Source organism: Peromyscus californicus, unplaced genomic scaffold, assembly GCF_007827085.1.
Source record: "Peromyscus californicus insignis strain IS unplaced genomic scaffold, ASM782708v3 Scaffold_20__1_contigs__length_68692818, whole genome shotgun sequence".
Classification (NCBI taxonomy): domain Eukaryota; kingdom Metazoa; phylum Chordata; class Mammalia; order Rodentia; family Cricetidae; genus Peromyscus; species Peromyscus californicus.
Window position 1 is genome coordinate 51,098,006 of NW_026294503.1, and position 22,452 is coordinate 51,120,457.

General features: G+C 47.3%; 1 protein-coding gene across 7 annotated transcripts in view; it reads left to right on the forward strand.

The window, feature by feature from the left end:
* The window catches only part of Tbc1d22a (TBC1 domain family member 22A), a 301,414-nt gene that overhangs the window by 82,518 nt on the left and 196,444 nt on the right, over positions 1-22,452 (forward strand). For all 7 annotated transcript variants that reach the window (XM_052748584.1, XM_052748580.1, XM_052748582.1 and 4 more), the window contains 3 exons: positions 5,738-5,808; positions 16,346-16,474; positions 18,480-18,542. In XM_052748584.1, coding sequence (XP_052604544.1) covers positions 5,738-5,808; positions 16,346-16,474; positions 18,480-18,542 — 263 coding nt within the window. The remainder of the gene's footprint in view (positions 1-5,737; positions 5,809-16,345; positions 16,475-18,479; positions 18,543-22,452) is intronic.

Below are 22,452 nucleotides of genomic sequence, written 5' to 3' on the forward strand. Positions count from 1 at the left end.
GAAAAGAGCCCCAGATACCTGGAGAGGATACCCCAAAGTCCCTGGTCCAGCATGGCTCATTTCAGGAGTGGGGTGAGATTCCTTGAGCTTGAGAAAGTCACCACTGGCCTAAGCAGAGAGTCCAGAGCCATAGTAACTGAGTGCTGGAGAGAGCGAGTACAGAGTCTGCTACAGGAGCATGTGCCTCTCGCTCTCTGGAAGATGAGATCATGTTGACTGAAACAGACCTGGTGCTATTATTACAGAGGCATTGATTGATACCAGCACATTAAGCATTCAACAAGGTAACCAGCATGCAATGAGACAGGAACATGTGACTCATAGGCAGATGAAAAGCCAGGGATTAGAAGAAACAGACTCCCAAGCCAACAATAAAACATTAAAGCACCCAGTAAGAGATGGGTAGATGTCAGCACTTCACAAAAGGTTCAGAAGTGGCCCTAGCAGGAGAGTCTGCACAGTACTAAGGGTGATCAGTCATCACAGAACTGATTAAGTCACAGCAGATGCTGTTTAACACTCCTGTAATGGCTGAAATGCAAAAGACAGTCCACGCCGAATCTTGACCTGGAGATGCAGACACTGGAACTTTGGTCTGTTGTTGGGGGATGTGTAGTATAGCACAGCACCTTGGAGAACCTTCTTAGGCAAAACTGCTTCCTGAAGAGGAGGCAGGTGCTCAGGACACTTCCCTGCAGGCAGTTGGCCAGGTTGTCTCCACAGAGGAGGGAAGTACGTGGTGATGGACTCTGTCAGGTGTAGATCTGACAGGACTTGACTGGGCCTGGATAGCTGCAGTTCGCCTAACACACTGTTGGTACGAGTGTAAATTAATGCAGCCTCTGTGGATCAGTGGAAGTTCCTCTAAAAATTAAAAGTGGAACTGGCATGTTGCCCAGCCATACCTGGCTGTGAACCTGAAGGCATCTAAGTCAGCTTATCCCAGTACCTGCAAGTCCCCGTCTGTTGCAGCCCTGTTTACAGTCGCCTTGATGCCCATCGACAGATAAATGGTGGAGAAAACTTTGGATGGACCCACAGTGGAGTTTGTTCAGCATGAATATAGAAAGGGCAGTTTTGGGGAAGAGGAGGGAGACTAGCAGGGAGGGGGAGAGATCAGAAGAGGGCAGTGTAGGGGTAGTAATATGGTCAAAGACCATGAAGTACTTACATGAGAACATAACAAAACACACCGCTTTGTGTGGTGCATGTGTGTTAATTTGAAAAGCTGGGGATGAAGGTGCCTGAGCTGCAGAAGTTTGCAGCCCTGCAGAGAGCAGTAGGCCTCCCGATAAAGGGAGTCTTCTTCTGGGCTGACTGGTTCCCAGCCCTCCCAGCACCAGCTGTGCTCTGCTCTGCTCTGTATACCTCCTTCACATCCGCTTAGGTGTCCACACAGACAGGGATCTGGTCTTCCCCATGGCAGTTTGTATTCTTAGGTGCGGAGTCATGTCTCTGCCCATGGACACATTGCTTGCTCCTGGTGATTTGCTCACAGCACCGTCTGCTATGAAATCCTTGGGCATAGCCCTTACATGATCTTGGAAATAACACTGTAGGCTTCCTCAGATAAAGTGGCTGTCCAAAGGTTTTAAAAAATCTGATCAAGTAAAAATTACCCCAGTTTATACTCACAGCAAAGTGTCGGGGAGCAGCTGTGTGCCCAGTTTTTTCAATATTGGGCATTATGGTTCATTTACAATTTAATCCAACCTTGTTTTGGAGGATATATTATTTTATCATGTAGTTCTTTGGTCACATCATGGCTTTTGTACCTTGATTTTGTGTAACCACTGCCATTTGTTCTGGGGCTCTTCAGTTTTTCTGTGGGCAGTTTGTCTCTTAACTTGTGTACGTGTTCTTTATGTATGAGTAATGTGAACCCTTTTATACGCTGCATGACCTGTCGGGCCTGCCATTTGCTGTTTTAATAATCTGCTTCCTTACACTGTAGAGTTACACCCCAACTTGTGTACTTAATTTATTACTCCTTTTATTTATAGTTTCTGAGACTCACGTTTTGTTTTGGAAGGCCTTTCCCTGTAAAATACAGCAGAAGACTCTGTTTTCCTCTTGTGCCTTAATCTTTCCTTTCCATGCAGAAAGAGCCAGGCTGCCCTCATTTAGAATTGTTGTCATTTAGACCTTAGTTTTGTGCTCAGACACAGAAGCTCTTCTAGAACTAGTCGTGGTGTTGTATGAATGTTGTTTTAGCACATCTCAGTGTTCATGTGCTCACAGGTTTGATTCTGAACCATTATTCCTGCCTCATGGGTCTCTTTCCCGTTGTCTCTCACAGAAGGCTCCTATCTTCATGTCTGTAACTCTGTCATAGATGTTCCTGTTACTGCAAACCTCTTTACCATTTTTATTTTTTTATTTTTTTTGGTTTTTCGAGACAGGGTTTCTCTGTGTAGCTTTGCGCCTTTCCTGGAACTCACTTGGTATTCCAGGCTGGCTTCGAACTCACAGAGATCCGCCTGGCTCTGCCTCCCGAGTGCTGGGATTAAAGGCGTGCGCCACCACCGCCCGGCTCATTTTTATTTTTTAAAAAGATACTTTTAAAGACTTATTATTTTCAATTGTGTGTAGGTATCTGTCTCTATGTGGATATGTGCATGTGAGTGCTGGTGCCCAGCAAGGCTCAGGCTCAGGGGATCTTCCTGGCTACTACTCCTGCCCAGCATGCTGGGATTCCAACATGTCCTGCTGTATAGGTACATGGGTGCTTGGACTGGAATTCAGGCCCTGAGGCTTGTGTGGCAATCACTGTAGACAGCTGTCTCCTCAGCCCCACATTATTCTTTCTGAGAATTTTATTGATTCTCTTAGATGATCATCTCTTTTCTAGATGAGCTTGCAGAATTTGAGGATACATCCAGCAGAACCCATTGCAATTTTAATTCTCTTTGTATTATTATTATTATTATTATTATTATTATTATTATTATTATTTTTTTTTTTTTGGTGACAATTGACACAATTTTTTAGTCTGAAACCCACTTACCTATGCAGCCCGGCTTGACTTGTCCTGCTCTTATTTAGCATCTGTCTCTGGTCCTTGCTTCTTGTTCTTGCTGCCCTATAGGCTGAATTTCCTCAGTCTTCTTATGTCCACTCTTGGTCCTCCAGTCTGTTGTCCACACAGGGCCAGGCTTGCATGAGCTGTTTGTGGACTTAAAACACTACTCTTCCCAACTCAGCTTTTGTCCGCTGTCATGTTCTCTAAGGAACCAGCCCGATCTCGGATGTAGCATTTCCTGCTTGGTTTCCTAACTCTTCTGACTCTTTCTGTTGAGTGGTTGGTTTAGTTACGGGTTGATGTTTGCTTTTGCTGGAAGGTGCGCCCTTCCCAGGGCTAGGCATGGAGGCCATATTCGCTGTTGCTCTTAGCTGTGATCTCTTTACCTCTGGCTGCCTGCCTAGCCCGAAGGAACTATAACTTAAACCTTGTCGGGCCTGGCACCTGCCTCTCTCCAGGTTCGTCTTTAAGGGAAGCCTGCCAGTTAGTTTCCTCACATACCCTGCACAGTTTTTAGGTTCACACCCTTCACAGTTTTTACTTCCCTGTTCTACAGGGAAAGGCTGTTGGTTCTGGCAAGTCTGTGCACTGCCCATCCTGCTTGGTGTGGCCCTGCATCCCCTGCCTGGTTCTTGCTTCTTCTTCTCTGGTTGGTTGCAGGCTGCTCAGGTTGATGGCTGTAACAATCCTTAGTCTCATGTCTACCTAGGACACTGTCAGAGGGAGGAGGAGGGTTGCTCCCAAGGATTCCATAAGAGTGAGGACTTTCTTGGAGTCCTGAGCAATCGTGCTGTTCTCCCAGTGTCTAAGATGGAACCCAGCGCCACTGCACATTGACCATGGGGAGGGAGGAGGCTTAGCTCTCCATCAGCACTTCACAGACCCCTCTGGAGCTGAATGGGGTCTGCTTGGCTGGCTGCTCATCACACCTCAGCATTTCAGTGTTGCTCTCAGGGAATTGTGGGTACTCTGAGCAGGTGACATTCTGCTAGAGAGGGAAAGTATGTTTGGGGTGTCTGTCATAGCCGAGTGTGGCTTTTACCATCAGTAGATTCTTCACACCCATCCCTGCACCCTTGGAGTGAATCTTGTAATATGTGCTATTCTTAGATATACTACTGTGTTTGGACCTGTTAAGACTTTCTTTGGGATCGCTGTCTATATTTGTAAGTGGTATTTGACTGTGTTACAAAGTCTTTAAGAATAGGAGTTAATATAGTGAAAAGAGCCTGGTATTAAAGGCCAAGTTACTTAACCTCTCTGAAACCAGTTCTCATCCGTGGACAGGGCTCACAGCCCTGATTAATCCAAGCTGCTTTGAGGAGTCAGTGAGACAATGTATGCAAAGCTCTTTTTAAACACCGAGCTTTGACAAAACGAGAACTTTATCTCATGCTGTATATTCACGATTCTCGACTTTGAACTTTTTTTTTTTTTTTTTTTTTTTTTTTATCGTGGAGATGGGGTCAAAGAACGTTAACCAGTGTGTTTTCTCAGTGCTTTCTTCATACACCACAGCCAGAAACCAGTGCTGCAAGGAGGGAGAGGTGCTGTGAGCCTGGTTAGCAAACACTGTTATCAGCATTCGGATATTAGGCCTCTATTCTCCATGGCGTCCACGGGGAGCTGGGGGAGATTTGATGTTTTTCTGAGGTCTCTGTGAATGCAGGTTATTGCTGGTGCTGTCGCCCAATTACTCTCTACTTATTTTACTTAGACTTTAGTAATTGGAAAAAGATTAGATGTCAGGACTTTGCATTTTGTTGATTATATTACCAAAGTCTTCTCTGTAATCACTTCTCTTATTCCTGGTATTAATCATGAGCTCTGAGCTGTTAGAAGAGTCTAATAGTAGATTTCTAACGGAAGCAAAGGAAGCAGTTGCCTTTGTCTTGCTGGAACCGGAGTGCGTGGATGTCCCTACAACCCACCTGAGCCTTCTAGTCACCAGGAGATCAGCGACAAGCAGAACCAGGGCCCGCTGTCCTTTCCCACTGTGCCATGCGCTCACTGCCTTGGCTGTAGGCCCCTCTCTCTTCAGCCAGTCCTTTTTGGTTCTGCTCCTTGGGAATATTTGTAAAGACATCTCAGCCTTGTGTGTGTCCACTGCGAAGCTCTCTTAACTTAGCTGTGTATTGTGTGGCTCACCTTTGTCAGTGCTGTGCAAGGACAAGCTCACCTCCTAAAGAACAATGCTGAGAAACATCCCAGAGGGGCGTTAAGAAGCAGTGAGTGGATGGAGTGGGAGAGAGAGTAAGAAGCAGTGAGTGGATGGAGTGGGAGAGAGAAAGAGAGCCAGCTAAGATGTCCAAATGGAGACTTAGCATTGTGGGTTCAGGGGGACACAAAGATAGTGGGAGAGGAGGGGACTGGTGCCCTGATGCTACTGCCCCAGGGAGGAAGGGGCTCACCGGTCTCAGGGTGGCATCAGAGTTACCTGGCTGCCTCTGACAGACGTGACCTATCTAAGACTTACACAAAAACAGGCAATGCTCTGCTTTGCTTTAACAGAGTGGTGACTCATTATCTTTTGTGTATTGAGGACAGTCACTCTCTGAAATGTTTATAATTTAGGCTTACTTTGGTTCCATTTGTTGGGCTCCATGACCCCCAGGGACACCGATGGGATATAGTAAGATGCTTTAGAACCATTTGTAACCCTGCTTTTCTCTGTTTTTTTTTTTTTTTTTTTTTTTTTTTTTCCCCTTCCAATAGAGGAATTACGGAAGCTGAGCTGGTCCGGAATCCCAAAGCCAGTTCGTCCAATGACATGGAAGCTTCTCTCAGTAAGTCTGCATGCCAGTGCTCAGCCTAGCCACTTCCTGCTGCACACACAGCAGCCTGGTACCTGGCTGGAGGAGCACGGCTTGCTGGCCACGGCCATACACTTGTCTATCATGGTTGCAGAATGGCACAGGACTTTGCTGTGGCCAAGATGGCATTGTCTAGTTTTAGCTTAATTTCAAGGTTGGTTTGGCAAGTCTGGCAGAAAGTGAGGACATGCAATAGCTCGTGACAGCTGTGTTAGTTCCCTCCGACTTCCACCAGTAAAGAATCACTGTATGCAGACTCATGATTCAGGGGCTTACTGCGCAGAAGACCACACACTCAGAGGAAATGTGCCCGCAAAGAAGTATTGGTAATGCTGCTATTGAATAAGAAAAGGAGGAGGAAGACAAAGAGGAAGAACAAGAAGAGGAAGAAGAGGAAGAACAGGAGGAAAAGGCGGATGAAGAGAAGGAAGAGAGGGAATAAGAGGAAGGAGGAGGAGGAGGAGGAGGAAGGAAGAGGAGGAGGACAGGAAAATGAAGAGGACAAGGAGGTGGGGCAGGAGTTTTTAGAAATAGCCTGTTGGTGTTATGGAGAGTGGGAGCCAGTGCCCTGAGCCCCAGCACTAAGCTGCCGGTCCAAAAACCCTTCTGGAGAGGTTCAGCAGTTATTGGTGGCTGCCCTCACCTTCTTAATCCTGGCTTAAGATTGGAAGTGAGAATAGTTTATTGACAGCCTTCTTCTCTTTTCCTTTGTTTTATTTTTGGAGATCAGTCATGGGGAACTAGAGGCCCTATTCTAAATTGAGTCTGACTTTCAGTGTTTAAAAGACTTTTGTGCTAATGAGTTGTAATACATTTTCAGTTCAGTACCTCGTAATCCTAAATGCAGATGCAGCTCCGAACAGCAAATATTTATTGATTAAATATCTCTTGCAATTAAGGCTAGACCTGCTGTGATCACTTGTGCTCTGTTGTGTGGTTTTCAAATGTTTATAACCACATTTCTAAATGTTCTCTAAGAGAGGTTGCACACTCGTGATTGGTTTGTGGGAAGTTATGATGTAAATGCCTGGAAGCCCCTGTGTCATGGTTTTGTGTTCATCAAGCACGGGCTGGTCGAAACGGAAAGTCTCATGAGAGGCCCTTGTTCCTTCTCTTTCCTTCACTTCTGCACCTCTGCAAGTCAGAGCTGCGGTGCCCCAAGCTGCTTGACTGCATAGCGGTTGCCATGTCAATGGCCACAGAGCATCAGAGGAACAACAGTTGTTGGGGTGGGGTGAGTGGTGGGCAGCTCCCGCTGTTGGTGTGGACCTTGGAGTATGTACACAGGAGTGCTGGTAGTGTAAACCAAAGAAAAACTGTAGGGGCCTGCCCAGAAACAGTGAAGCCTATGGAGACCCTGTAGTGTTTGAACGATAATGACCCCCAAAGGGAGTGGTATTATTAGGAGGTGTGACCTTGTTGGAGGAAGTGTGTCACTGTGGGTGTGGGCTTTGAGGTCTCTTTTGCTCAAGCTTCCCTCAGTGTGACAGTCAGTCGACTTCCTGTTGCCTGCAAGATGTAGGACTCTCAGCTCCAGCACCATGTCTGCTTGCATGCCTCCATGCTCCCCACCATAATGATAATGGACTGAACCTCTAGAACTGTCATTGAGCCCCTCAATTAAATGTCTTCCTTATAAGAGTTGCCATGGTCATGGTGTCTCTTCATAGCAATAAAAACCCTAACTAAGATAGACCCAGATGCTGCTAGGAAGAGGTCAGGGGCTCAGACATGCAGCAGGATAAGTCCAGCACAGTTTGGCACAGTGTACCTGTGAGGTATTCAGGGCTTGAGTGTCAGCCAAGAGGAGGGGCTGGGATGGTACTATGGGGTGGCCAGTTCCTAGGGCTGGTTCTGTGAGGGGGAGGCTTTACACTGTGTTTCTAAGGCCTTGCTAGTGCATAAGGAGGGCAGGAAAACTAGGGCAGTTTTCAGGCATGAATTGACTGATGAGATGGTAACTGCCAGGTTAGTGAGCAGCTCTGTGCTTCACCAAGGAGTAGTCCCAGGGGAGTATAAATAGTGGGGGTGCCAGGCAAGGGTCCTTGGCACAGATGCATGCGCACACAGCATCTTTGGAGGATGTCAGTGTTACTTGGATGAGGGAGTTGAGAAGGTCATAAGGCTAACGGGTGCAGTAGGGTATAGCAGGTCAGTAGCACAGACTAGGCAAGGGTGCCCCTTCAGACCTCTGTAGGAAGGCAGGGCAGAGAGCCAGGGATGAGGAGGAGACCATGTGTATACTTGACACCGAGGTAACATGATCCTCATCCTGAAAGACTTGAGCCAGGGGTGTTCAGTTGTTTCTGGAAGGAGAATAACTAGTTGTATTTTTTTACTCTTTGGTATTTATTCTTTGGGAGGGTCCGCCACCCAGCTCCCAAATAATCACACAGAGACTTATTCTTTCTTTTGAATGCCTGGCCTTAACTTGGCTTGTTTCTTGCCAGCTTTTCTTAACTTAAATTATCCCATCTACCTTTTGTCTCTGGGCTTTTTCCTTTCTTTATTCTATATACCTTTCTTTACTTCTTACTCCATGGCTTGCTGTGTGTAGCTGGGTGGCTGGCTCCTGGTATCCTCTCTCCTCCTTTTCTCACTCCTCATTCTTCTTGTTCTTTCCTTCTGTTTATTCTCTCTGCCTGGCAGCCCCACCTATCCCTCTCCTGCCTAGTTATTGGCCATTCTCTTTAGTAAACCAATCAGGTATTTTGGGAAGGCAAAGTAACAGAGCTTCACAGAGTTAAACAAATACAACATAAAGGAATGCAACACATCTTTGCATTATTAAACAAATGTTCTACACATAAACAAATATGCAGATTAATATTCCACAACAAATAACCTGGAAAACCACTGGTGAAAATATCTAGTTATTTGCTAGAGACTGATTGACCACTGTCCCAGGCACTGTGTTTGGTGTTGGAAAAGGACAGGGTATGCCTGAGACTAAGTCCCAGCCCTCTTGGGTCCTGCACAACACAGAGAGAATGCTCATTCTTCTGTTACTACACAGCACAGACCTGGGGCTCACTACACAGAAAAGGATCCATTTTCCCAGGACACTGTTCCTGTGCCTCATTTGTCCTTTATTGAATGCTTGCTATGTATAGGATAAGGCATACTCAGATTTCCTTAGAAGCTGAGTTGTGTTCTCCCAGAGAATGAGCAGGTGACTGTCACCAAGTACTTCTGTGCAGTGTCTGACAGTGATGAGGTGCCTTCCAGGGCATCAGGGAAGCTGGGAGGGGTTCTAGTTGGGGCACGGTCAGTTGGGAAGGGCTGGGAAGGAGTTAGTGTCCAAGGTTATATGTGTATGGAGGGAGTCTTGTCTTTAGAGCAGGCAGAGAGACTTCTGCAGGGCACAGACATGGTGTCTTAGTTAGAGTTTCTATTGCTGTGAAGAGACACCATGACTATAAGTAAATTTGTTGCAACTTTGTGGGTTTGGTCCCGGATTTTGGCACCAAAATGTGAGTTTTGCAACTCTGGGAATAGGTATGCTGACCACTTGGGAGTCAGGCGATGGCTGGAACTTGGAGATGAGACAGTAGCCCTGGAGGTGAAGGTAGGTAGTGGCTTACAACAGCTGACAGCTGGAGGGTGAGGTATCCTGGATACCGAGCTGCTTAGGGCAGCTCTGCCCTGGAGGGGAAGTTATTCTGACTGCTGGGGAGAGTCAGACCTGGAACTGCTTCAGCAGGGAAGGGTATCCTAACAGTTGGGGAAATTCAGGCCTGGAGAAGTTATTCTGACTGCTGGGGAGAGTCAGACCTGGAACTGCTTCAGCAGGGAGGGGTATCCGGACAGTTGGGGAAAGTCAGGCCTGGAGCTGCCAGGACAGCTCTGCAGGGAAGGGTATCCTGACAGTTTGGGAGAGTCAGGCTATTCCTGGTGTGGTGGGGGATGGGCTCCCTGCAGGATATAGCAATTCTGCTCCTCCGGAGAGCCGCTTCAGCTGGGCTCTGCTCAGCCCCCACTTAAGGGTGATTCCTAGCAGAGCTCTGCTTCTCTGGCCTAAGATGTTGCTTCCTTTGTTTCACTCTGCAAAAGGGGAACCCCCTGCAGAAATGTAGCAATGTCCTCTGGCTCTGTTACTTTTTCAACTCTCCCTTGCTCTGTCCACTATGGGACGTCCCAGCAAGGATCTTCTGTTCGCCAGTGAATGAAGATCTTCACACCCAAAACTCTTTTGAGAAAGAGATTTATTTTTTAATTTTTTATCCCCCCCCCCCCCCAGACAGGGTTTCTTTATGTTGTTTTGGTACCTGTCCTGGATCTCGCTCTGTAGACCAGGCTAGTCTCGAACTCACAGAGATCTGCCTGGCTCTGCCTCCCGAGTGCTGGGATTAAAGGCTTGTGCCACCACCGCCCGTCGAGAAAGAGATTTATTTGGGAAGGAGGGGTCCAGGAGAGTAGCTGTCTCTACCAGGGTGGAGAGAACAGCCCACAACTGACCAGGCAGAGAGGTTTATATAGGATGTCTATATAGGATGGGGTGGAGTCAACCAATGATTGGTTAGTTTTTTTCTGCCCAGGGCCAGCCACACCCACAATGGGCTGGGCTATCTCCTATCAATCACTAATTAAGAAAGTACTCTACAGGCTTGCTTCTGGCCCCTTATGGAGGTATTTTCTTAACCGAGGTTTCCTCCTCTTAGATGACTCTAGACTGTGTTGAGTTGACATAAAACTAGCCAGCACAGCATGTTTTCTGTAATAAAGGTCTGAGGAGCATGTCTGTCAGTCACAGGATATTTAAGGGAATGGTGGGGACAGAAAAGACTTTCTTGTCCCTTTGGCCTCTTACACAGTCTCTGAATAGCTCTTATTAACATGGCTTCCCTTGTGACTGCCCTGGAAACCATCACAGGTCCTGGTTACTGGGATCTGGATGAATAGTCCAGGTTGGACAAAGGTATCACATATGCACTGACCTGGTATCCTGTGAGTCAGAGGGTCCTGGAGTACCTGACTGTAGATAGCAAGAACAGGGCATGGCCAGCGAATATGGACTCCTGACTCGTGGTCTCTTTCCATCTGGGTGCATTTTACTGTCACCCAGGGGTGTGGGCAGTGCTGATACCTAGCCTTGGTAGTCCGTGCAGGTTGGACTCCAATGTTATAGGGCTCAAGGCAGTATGGAAGACAGGACCAGGATGCCCATGAAACAGTTGAGCAGTTGGTCTCTGAAAACATCCCCAATGAAAGCAGTTGCTCACTGGACCTGAGACACTTGGACTAGGAAGCTGGGCTGGGTGGTGGTGGGTGAGTGGGGACTAGATTACGAATCTGGCCCACTAGTGACTTTCCTCCAGCATGCACGTGTTTGTCATTAGTACAAGTCTAGTGTTCATGGGCAAGTGTTACTTTAATTAATGAGAGGAAATTCTGCTTTAGAGGAGACACCTGAGTACATGGTTCTTGTTCTGAAGAAGTAGCAGAGGGTTGAGCCAGAGCACCCCATTAAACAGCAGTGAGATTATTTAACTTTTAAATTACATGCAAGCAGCATAGGACCTTTTTCAAAATTAGTTCCGAAGAGAATCATATTTTTGGCTTCTTTTTTATAAAGTAACTATTTCAGAAAGTGAACAAAAACTAATTAAACCTTGAACATTTATGCTAGTGAGTATATTGGCTAAAAATGACGGTGAGGCCCCGGGATCAATGGACCTTCTTTCGGTGTTGCCGTCAGTTTGCATATGAACGAAATGGGAGGGAACACATTGGTTTTTGTGTCACCAGGACAGTTTGGATTTAAGTATCTGCATGCATTGTTTTACATTTATGATTAGTGTTTTTATAGCATGCTAATACAGCAATTAAGTCTTCTGTAGTTCTGTCATTTAAAATTCATTGCATACTTGAATGTATTTCATTTGCATAATTTCTAGTCTTGCTTAATTATCAAGAGGCCTCCACTTGCACATGTGTTTTTCCTGTAGGAAGGGAATGGCAGGAGAATGGGTGGGCCTTTTATGGTGGCATTCTTGCCTTTAGAATTTGTGTTTTATTAAGTTAAGTTTATATTTTAGGAGCAGAAAACTTCCTGAGAGTGCTCACTCTGTTCCGTAAGGATACTGGTAGCATTTGTGTGTGGCTGTCTACACTGTCCCTGCTGACCACCCTGGTGACACCACTGTCCAGAATTGCAGACTGAGCCTGGGCCCTTCACTCTGGCTGTTGCATGCAGCACCAAGCCTTTCATCTGCCAGGCTCTGTTTCGGTGTTTGCCCAGCCTAGACTTACTTCCTGCACACCCCCAGGCTCCGTTTAGTTTTCCATCCTCTCTACTGTCACTATCAAACCAAGCTAGGAAGCTGTGTTAACTTAGTCTCCTCCTGAGACTCTAGTACAGTGTCACCCTTCTTTGGGTCGTATCGTGCTGACATCATCCATCCATGCGACAAGCATTTGATGAGTGTCTGTTATGGGGGAACAATGTTCTAAGCCTTTGGGGATATCTGTGAGCTGAAAAGGAGCACTTACATTGTGACAGAAAGAGATGAAAGCACATTGTGTAGGGAAGTTGGCAGAGGTGATTGATGGGTGCTAGACAGGATAAGAGGGAGGTCAAGGTACTGTTTATGTATGTGGTCCTCACTGAAAGGGTGACATTTGAGCTAGGACTGAAGGAGGAGATGTTTGGGGACATAGTCTGGTCCTGACTATTTCAGTTCCATGTTGGGTACAGTGTAGCTCATATAGTTCTTTTGGTCCCTAGAATGGGTTGGCATGGGTGATGAAGAGGGATGACTGGTCAGTAACAGAAGCAATACTCTTGAACCTGAGAGCCGGGGGGGGGGGGGGGAATGGAGACTCTAGAGGAGTGTGACATTGTGAAAGGGTTGCCACTGGCCACAGACATCTTAATGGCAGTTATCAGACTTGATCCCAAGGTGCCATTTGGGTCAGTGTCGTAGGCCTGCTTCAGCCACACAGCTCTGCTTTTCTGCACTGAAGCAGCCAAGGAATTGGTGTGCACTGCATACAGCTGTGTTCCTTGCAAGCTTTATTCACAGAAACTGCTAAGTTAAGAGTTGCATAGCCTGTGATTGGAGCCAGTGGATCTCAGAAGATGAACTAGTGAGTTCAGAGGGAGACTCTGAGGCAGGAAAGTATCATGTTTGAGGCATGTTTAGCTGCTTAGAAGGCAGAGATCTGTCACATGGTGGGGAGGAGCATGTGTGCTCTGGCCAGGGAAGGGGAAAGGCCAGGAGGAGCCCAGGCAGCCTGGGATCATATCCTGAAAGGAGGGAGGAGCATGTGTGCTCTGGCCAGGGAAGCGGAGAGGCCAGGAGGGGCCCAGGTAGCCTGGGATCATATCCTGAGTGGGACAAGGGGCCTTTGGGAGTTTGAGGAACTGTTCTGGTAAAGTGGTCTGTTCTGGTCTCTAAAGCCTTAGTGCAGAGGTAAGTATTACCAGGGCGGAGAGTGGAGGAAGGTGGGCCATGTATCTCTCACATGGACAGCTCTCTGCAACCTGGCTTCTCCCCAGAGTCACCTTGTTGACAGAGGACACAGGTGTTGCTGTGTGCATGACAAGTTCTCAGTGTGGACTGTCCCTAGGCTCTCTGTGAGTTGGGGTCAGCTGACACCCCTGACAGGTGATGTGGTGGGGAGGCCTTGGCTGGAGTCTGACCTCACATCCATTTGGCTCTGATCATATCGCTGTGGTTTGTTGAGTCTGTCTCCCTGTTGGAAAGCACATTGACTACCTCTAAATGGCTAGGACTAAAGGATCGCTGAGTTGCCCTGTGCCTAGTGGAGACTGCACTTTCCTTGGAGACCCTGTGGAGGGGCAGTTATCAGACAAAGAAAAAGCTGTATCCTAGGAAATTGTTATTCTCTAAGCTTTATGCAAACTGGTACTGAGATAGCACCAAGGAGAAAGGAGGGATGGACAAAACCTACTGCCTGGATGGGTTGTCTTTGGGGCAGCTTTTAACTGGTTGAAGAAATACCTGTCTGTACCCTCACCCTTGTAATTTTGTGCCTTCAGCTCAGGGGCAGGGCTGTACCCCTAGTGTCCCTCGCAGTAAGAGCTTGATTGGGATGTCCACAGGTGCTGAAAGTGACTCTGATTACCAGGTGGGTGACATTCGGGCTGGTTCTGGTCCTGTCGGTGATTCACTTGTTGTGTGAGCAGAATGTGCATTGGAGTCTTAGCAGTCTCCTTTCTGCTGTGAAGAGAAGAAACCAGCGTAGCAGTCTGAGTGTGAGCCTTTCCCTTGAAAGCTAGCAAGTGAGCATTTTCCAGTTGTTCACCTGTGAGTTGTGTTTGATGTGTGTGTAACAGGGCTGCTGGAGTGTGTCAGTGGTTACATCCTGTGGGCACCTTGGGATTAAGCATTGAAATCTGGGGTGTCACAGCTCACATGTAGGAGTTCATGTCAGGCAATAACCAGATGTTGTGTGTGTTTCCACTTGATGATTGGAAATAGTGTCTATGTTAGAAATGGGATGGGTTATGTAAATGTGTGTAGACATGGGCCATGGCTGTGCTGCCTTCAGGATGATGTCTCAGCAGAGGCTGGCAGGTGTTCTTATAAGGCTGCATAGTAAGTATGTCAGCCCATGGATCACATGTAACCATGTCATTCTGTGGGCCCTGTGAAGGAGCAGCCACACATTATTCAACAAGTAGGCACAGTGTGTCCCAACAAGATGCCATTTACAGAAGCAGGTGTGGGTTCGGTTGGTGGCTCCTGTTGTCAAGCGGCAGTTAATCACAGTGGGAATATGGTTGTGATTTTATTTATTTATTTATTTTTTGGTTTTGGGTTTTTAGAGACAGGGTCTCACTATGTAGCTCTGGCTATCCTGAAATTCTCTCTGTAGACCAGGTTGGCCTCAAACTCATAGAGATACACGTCTCTGCCTTCCAAGTGTTGGGATTAAAGGCGTATGCAACTATGCCTGGCTATGATTTTAAAGTGCAGCATATAAGTCTGAATGTTGGGTAATGGCTGTTTTCCTAAAAGGACCAATTGTACATCAATAACGGGGACTTTCTCCAAGTGAGAGACTGCTCTTCATCACAGGACAACCTTAGCAGGGCACAGCAGCACTCCACAGGCAGGGACAAGGATGGTTCCCGCAGGCCTCAGCTGCAGACTTGGAAGGAGGCAGTAACCCGACTGAAAGTGGACTGCGTCTGTGCTTGCCCCTCAGCAGTGCCCCTTGCTGTGCCACCCACAGCCTTCTGGGAAATACAGATTCTGATCGTGTTCTGGTTCTGATGGATGGCTTCGAAGAAGTTGGAATGGCCAATGTGGGAACTTTCACTGGAGCAAGCATATGCCGGCAAGGCTGGAGAACAGTTTGTACCTCACCATTGTGGTCATGGGGTTGCTGCTGCCACTGCTCAGACTGCAGATATTCACCTTGATTCACAGAAGCAGTAAAGAAAAGCCCTGGGCTTTGGGTCACCTCTTGACCTCTGAGCCTCAAGGTCACTGTGGCCAGAGGAATGGTGTTCCCATCTAGTGTGCCTCAGTTAGTGCTGGCTGGAATGTGAAATGGTGTCACTTCCTTGGAAAAGATCTGACAGTTTCTTAGACACTTCTCTCTACATTCTGAGGCACCTCTGCCCCCTGCCATTCAGCCCTGAGAAATCAGAGATTCATGTTTCCAAAGTCTGCAAGGATACCCATTGAGCTTTGTTCATTCATAAGTAGCATACCAGAGGTGTGTGACCTAACACATGCCATGCAGACTCAATGGTGGCTGATCTCAGAAGACAAAATTTAAGGTTCTAAGTGAGTCTGTTTTTGGAGAGTCTCAAACAAATCCAGTGAGAACCTAGCCCTTCCAGGGGCCAGGTGGAATGGCGGGAACAGGTTGCAGAGGACACCATCACTTTGGGCAATGGAAAGTACCTCCTGTCTCTCTGGGAACAATAGTCAACTGCCTAAAGCTCTCCTTGAGGCCACTGGTCTGTGCTTAAAATTGACAAAGTTTCAAAGTTACACCTTATGTGTCATATCATAAGATTAATTTAAAATGTAGAACAAGGAAACACATAAGAAGCCACATAAACTGCCAAGCTCTTTCTGGATGTGTGTCCGTTTTATGTATTGCATAGTGTCAGAAGCCCCAGGGGCTTCGGAGAGTAGATGTACATTTACCTACATGATAGCTTTGAGCACATAAATGCAATGTGTGTGTATGTGTGCATGGTGTAAGTGTGAGACCAAACAGGCTCCCAGTTCCTGTGGAGAAGGGTTTTAGCATCTCCATAACATATTTGAGGAAAGCATCTGGTCCAGGTGCTATCAGATGACTTTTGTTAGATATGAGTGATGTCTTAGACCTGGTTGGGACACTGGTCAGGGGAGCTGGTGCTGTGTGCTGTCTTGTTGCTTTGTTCTGTGTGGGTGGCTTTTTCACAGTGTTCTCCCTTTTGTGTTAGGTGGGTCTCCATATGCCTGGGTCATTCTGGAACTGACCACTTGTTCTTCACACACAGTAACCACAGATGCCTGTGTGTCTTTTGCTCCTCCAGGGTTACCTTCCCGCCAACGTTGACCGGAGACCAGCCACACTGCAGAGAAAGCAGAAGGAATACTTTGCTTTCATTGAGCATTATTACAACTCAAGGAATGATGAAGTTCACCAGGACACATATCGTCAGGTGTGTGTGGGGTCTTTCCCTTTTCCACGTATCACTCAATACTGGGACTTGGAGCTGGTTTGTAGGGGATGTGTCTCAGCTATCAGGAACCTGATAGACTTGCAGATTTATATTTTCTAACAGTAAACATTTGAAAGCAATTAATAGCAGTTTGCTACCAGCAACATCTGGCTTGTTTGAGTTCTTTGTCAGAGGTAAAGCATGAGGCTTGAGTCAGGTTACAAAATAGATATTGAAATCTGTTAGTGATGACCTGCATCTGCCTTGGGTGATGGTTGGCATGTGGCATCTTGGCCTGTGCCTAGCACTCTCTAGCCGACTTCTGGGGGTGGCACCTTGGCCTATGCCTGGCACCCTACAGCCTGTTTCTGGAGGGTGACACCTTGGCCTGTGCCTGGCATTCTACAGCCTGTTTCTGGAGGGTGGCACCTTGGCCTGTGCCTGACATTCTGTATCATGCTTCTGGAGGGTGGTCCCTCTGCTTGTGCCTGGCACTCTATAGCCTGCTTCTGTAGGGCAGTGTCTTGGTCTGTGCTCTGAACTCTTGCCTTCCTGCATTTGATTATCATGTATTTACTGTTCCCCTGAAGGTTTATGTCCAGGCCACCCGGAGCTAGTGCGAGCTAACATTTGCATGGTTTGACTAACTTTAGGTTAGTCCTGCTAACACTTGGAGCCTTTCTCCTATTTTTCCAGGCCTGTGATTGATGAGGCAGGCCAGGGGCAGGATATGGGGTATGATGCATGTGGTGTCCTGCCTGCATAAGAAATACATTGCCTATGGCTCTTATGTAGGTTGATCCTTGCTGGTAGTGGGCATAGAGGCAGATCAGGCCTGCTTCTCATCTCTCATGAGCCCAGCATACAGTGCATCTCTGCACAGGACTGTCACTGAAGGGAGCAATGCCCTGAGGTGCACACAGGATGCCTTGCTAGTGGACCTTGGCACCCTTGTCCCTCACCCGTGTGTGGGCTCCTGCATGTGGCCCTCCGGAGTTTTCTGACCTTGCTTGACCTTGCTGGTCTGTGTGGATGTCCCTCAGCAGTCTGCTCATGGACTTTCCTTGTGTGTACTCTGTGTGTATTCGATTTGCAAGTTTATCTCACTTTGTTTCCTTGTGCTAAGGACTCAGACTCTGACTGTCATTGGGAACCCTTTGAAGGACACAGAGAGCAGGCCTTTTGTAGGTGAGAAGGCTGAACCTAATGGCTCACTCTTGGCCACAGGCCAACTAGTGTCAGAGTGAAGTGGTAACCCCATTTACTATATATTAACTGCTTCTTTGCATATGGACAAGGATGGAGATAAACTGTTTAACCTTTGGGTCACAAAGTGCTCAGTCTCCTCTCAGTCTGTTCAGGCTGTTGCTCTGGAGCCCCAGAGTGCTGCTAGTGCTGCTGGTATAGCATGCACTCCTGGCATGTAGAGCCAGCCTGTGATGCCAGCTGTGCTCAGAACTCTCCTGTTGGGTCACCCCTTGAACCCCACCCACAGGAGGTCTCTACTGTAGTGCTGGCAAACATTGTCAAGACTCTTATGTCAGGTAGTGCTCAGGCAAGAATCTGCTGACACCAGCAGAGACTTTAAATGCCTCCTTTAAAGTGTCCTAGATTCCTCCTGGACATTGTGAAGTAGAGGAAAATATGGCCTATGTTTCAGATGGCCTTGTCACAGCTGAAACCCTAGGCACTGTCAGTGTCCTTGAATCATGCTCAGTGTTGACTGAAAATCAGTTTTCACTGATTGCATTGCCTCATGTTTCTGAGGAGCTGAGGGCCCACTCTCTTCCTGACCATGCAGCAAGTTCTGGTGGACTGCGAAGGATCAGGTATGCCTGCCACCTGAGGACAGTTGAGCCTTGCTCAGCTGGAGTGTGCTTCTTGGTGCCTCCTATGGAGGAGCCTAGTGACAATCGTCTCAGAGCAGGTTAGGGGCAAAGCTCACGTGTCATCAAAGACTGCCCTCATCCTATAAGATAAACATATGTCTTTCCTGCATCTGCAGATTCACATCGACATCCCTCGAATGAGCCCTGAAGCACTGATTCTTCAGCCCAAGGTGACGGAGGTAAGAAGAGCTCTGGCCGGGGAGTCTCTGCTGATGTCTGTCTCTGGGTGTGACTGCTGCTCACTGCACTTGAGGGGCCTGACCCGGGAGCCCCTGAAGTCCATAATTAGTGGCCATGGGAATCACTGATTGTTCTCAAAACATTTTTCTTGTGTAACACTGGTACAAAAGAATGTATGTAATATGTATATGAGTATTTATAATAGAAACTATGTCTTTGAATTTAGGAGTTAGAACCCCTCCAATGCTGACCTCTGTGAGCTTGAAGCTGGTAGCATAGAGGCTATTTTTCCATGCTCATGGTTCTGCTACCCCAGCTCCATCTCTGCCCACCCCCCATAAAAGAGGTGATTTCAGACTTTTATTTGCCATACTTTGTGACTTCTCTGCTAAGGAAGCAGTGTGGTGTTACTCTTGTGTCTTGAGCTGAGTGTGCCAGTCTTTGTACAATTCAGTGTGTGCAGCTTGTGTTTTCTTGTCCTTGTGTAGCGGTCAGGATGAGTGTCTGGGCACTTCCTAATGTAGTGCTGTTGGGACAGTGTTGCTAGAATCCTCCTGTCCATTTAGGAGGGTGTACCCCTGTGAGAAGTTCTCTGAGGCTTTCATGATAACAGCATGCTTCCTGGAGGGGTCTGCAGCTGATGCTTTACCTGTAGCTAGAAGCCTGGATTTCCCACTCCGTGGCAGTTCTTGGAACATGGCCAGGTTCCCGAGCTCTGTAGGTCTGGTGGATATTCTTACCTTGCTCCTGGCTTCACTTTCCTTGGCTGCTGGTGGCTAAAGAGCATCTCTGCATATAGAGATGGGTGTCTTCTGTGTCCCTGTTCTGGGAAGTGCTGCTTACTGTCTGGACCACCCCTTTCTTTTTTTCACCCATTAAAAAAATAAGTTTGTGATCTTTCTGCATCTGGGATTCTAACTGAATTATTTGATGGGACGTGCTTAGCCTTGCTGAGTTGAATGCGATGCCCCTTTCGGTTATTATGGGATGCTTATTTTAAGAAATCTTTTCCCTCAACATCGGTCTTGTAAGTCTTCTCTCACCTCCTCATCTGAAAGTTTTTCTTTCCTCACCATGTATTTAATTTGTAGCTGATAGCAGCATCTACAGGTAGCCAGTCAGTGGGGACTGTGCAGGAACTTGGCCTTGTCACTTCCGTGTTCTATCTGTGCCACATTTGCAGGCCTCCACGAGGACCTTAGTGCCTCCTCCTTTCTCTTCCCAGTTGACTGGATTATCTTACTCTTTACTCATTCAAGTCATTTTCAGAATCACGTTGCCAGGTGGGTTTTTTTTTTTTTTAAATTGTCTGTTTGATTTGTGAAAGGAATTTGGCCCTCTTTGTACTTGTTATTTTGACTAGGTCTGTCTGAAGTGCCCAGGGTAGCCTTGAATTCACTCTGTAGCTTGCACACACCCTGAACTTCAGATCCTCTTGGTCTCATTCCACCAAGTATCTGGGATTGTAGGTCTGGGCCACCAGACCAGGGGAAACCTTTATGGAAGGTCTTGTATCTGTTTTATTAGATTTATTCCTAACCTTTATGTTTTTGTTACTAAAGTAAGTGGTATCTCTTTAAAGTAGACTTACTATCTGAAATACTTTGTTTTTTGTCTTTATTTTCCCTGAGTAAATGCATTTTGAAACGTGGACATCTCTTGCCTGCACAGTAAAGCTACTAAAAAATTCTGGCATTGCTGAAGTAAAAGTGCCTGTAGATTGTGGAGCACAAAAGGGGGAAATGAGTTTCCACAGGAGCGGCCGCTCTGAGGCACTTGTCTGTGATTGCCCTTCTCAGTGGTGTGCTTACAGAGTCTGGAAACAAGGCGGATGCATTACGACCTCTTCTTTACTTAAGTTTTTCTTTAAAAATGGAAAATAGACCTTGGTTTGTCTTTGTGTGATTTTTTTTTTTTTTTTTTTTTTTTTTTTTTTTTTTTTACCCTACAGCTTGGCACACTGTTCACAGAGCCGGCCATGTGGCCTCTGGTCTGAGCTGTGGTCCAGAGTCCTCCATTGCTTCGTGGTCAGGCCTTGGCCTTCTTGCTTTTGAGCAGCTCCCTGTCTGTGGGTTTGCTCAGCCCCTGAGACTCCTCCAGAGGTGTGAGGTGTATATATTTAGCAGCTGACAGGGCTGAGCAGGGGCTGTGCAGCCTGTAGGACAGGCAAATCTCTGGGGGAAGAGGGCAGACTATCCAGGCTGCTGAGGGTGACTGTGGATAATTTGAATATGACTGTGTTGGGGGGATATGACATGAGGAGCAGGGGCTTGAGGAAAAATGTTGAAAGGTGGGGGCTTCTGCAGGCGCCAGTTAGTGCCCCAGTCAGCGGGGTGTCAACAGGGGTGACCCACCTGCGGGAGAGAATGAAAGGAGCGGGAGACACAAAAGGAAGACAGCATGACAGGGTTCTGATCAAGCTGCAAATTTTATTCTCCGCAGCAAGGCTTATATAGCATGGGAGGGGGAGGGGGCAGGAAGGAGGGAAGGGGTGCACGACGTGCCATACGTGCAGGTGAAGGGAGACGTGCAAGTTGTGAGGCTGCAGGGTGTTGTGCTAGGTGGTAAGGTCACTGGTCAGGGCCCATTGTTCTGTTGCTATGCTACTTGACCTACCTGACCGAGGAATGTTCTTTATCTTTGAGGGCATCTGGTTTAGGGCCTGTGGCTTGTTCTCTGGCCTAGCTAGTACTTTTCCATGGTTCATGTTTGGTCCCTGACAAGTTAGAATTCCGGCACCTTGGATGCCGGGCTAGATCCACGGTGACAGCCAGTCTATTGACATGGTGGTTTCCTGAGCTAGAAGTTGATTAGTGTCTTCGGAGCTGGTTGTCTGTCAGATGGTTGGCTGCCACTGTGTACTGGGCTTTAACCTCAGAGTCCAAGCAGCTGCCTGGTGCTCTGGCTCATATTTGCATCCCACTAGCAGGGAATTCAGATAAGACACAGGTAGGAAGAGCAAGCACATCCCTTTGAAGTCATATGAGTTGGCAATGTGGTTCTGCTTGTAACCCAGAGATGGAGTTACTGTGCTAGATGGGAGATGGACAGTGAATCAGGGTCCTGAGTACAGAATCTCACATGGCAGCTTGATGGGGCTCTGGGGTGTTTCCTGAAATCAGGCTTTTTTTTTTGTACTCTAATATTGTTATTTGAAAGAAAAATTTATCAATTTTTAGCCACCTTTCACTTTTAGTCCCTGCCCATTTTGTTGAATGAACTCCATCTTAACATGACCTGTGACACTTGGCTATTGTGGCCAGTCCTGTGTGTTTGTTGAAGATCCATATTCAAATGCAGATATTGGCAAGTTCAATATCTGCCCAGTGGCCTTTCCTCCACATCTGTCCTGTTTTCTGCCCTCAGCTTCTTAGAGCAGCCTGAGGTTCAGAAGTCAGGTGCTGCTCCCAGGTTGCTGCTTGTTATATCTGAACAGACACAGAATAGTGAACCACACAAAAACCAAATTTTTGACCCCCAACTGTGAGTGGATATAGGAGCTTCCTGTGACTAGGAAAAGAAGGGACGTTTTTCGAATGCAGGGACCAATGGAGTCTTAGCCTCTTCTGTCAGACTTAGAATGTTTCAGAAGTGGAGGTGGCAGTCTGCCTAGATCCAGATCCTGGTTCCCATGTGCCTAGGTGTGGTTTGGGTGGGGGTGGGGACCTGGGGCATGTGCTGTTCCCTGCTCTCTAGCCCCTGTTGACAGGACACCTGTGCTTGCCAGGTGGCTGAAGGGACTTTGAGGCCCTGACAGCAGCCATCTGTTCCCCTCTTGTCATACCTGTGCTGCAGAGTCTCCACCCCACGCCCTGTAAGGCAGGGACCTCGTTTGACGTTTACTATCCTCGTCACTATGAGCCGAGTTGAATTGCTGAGTGAGAACCACCTGGCTGTTACTCTGTCCTG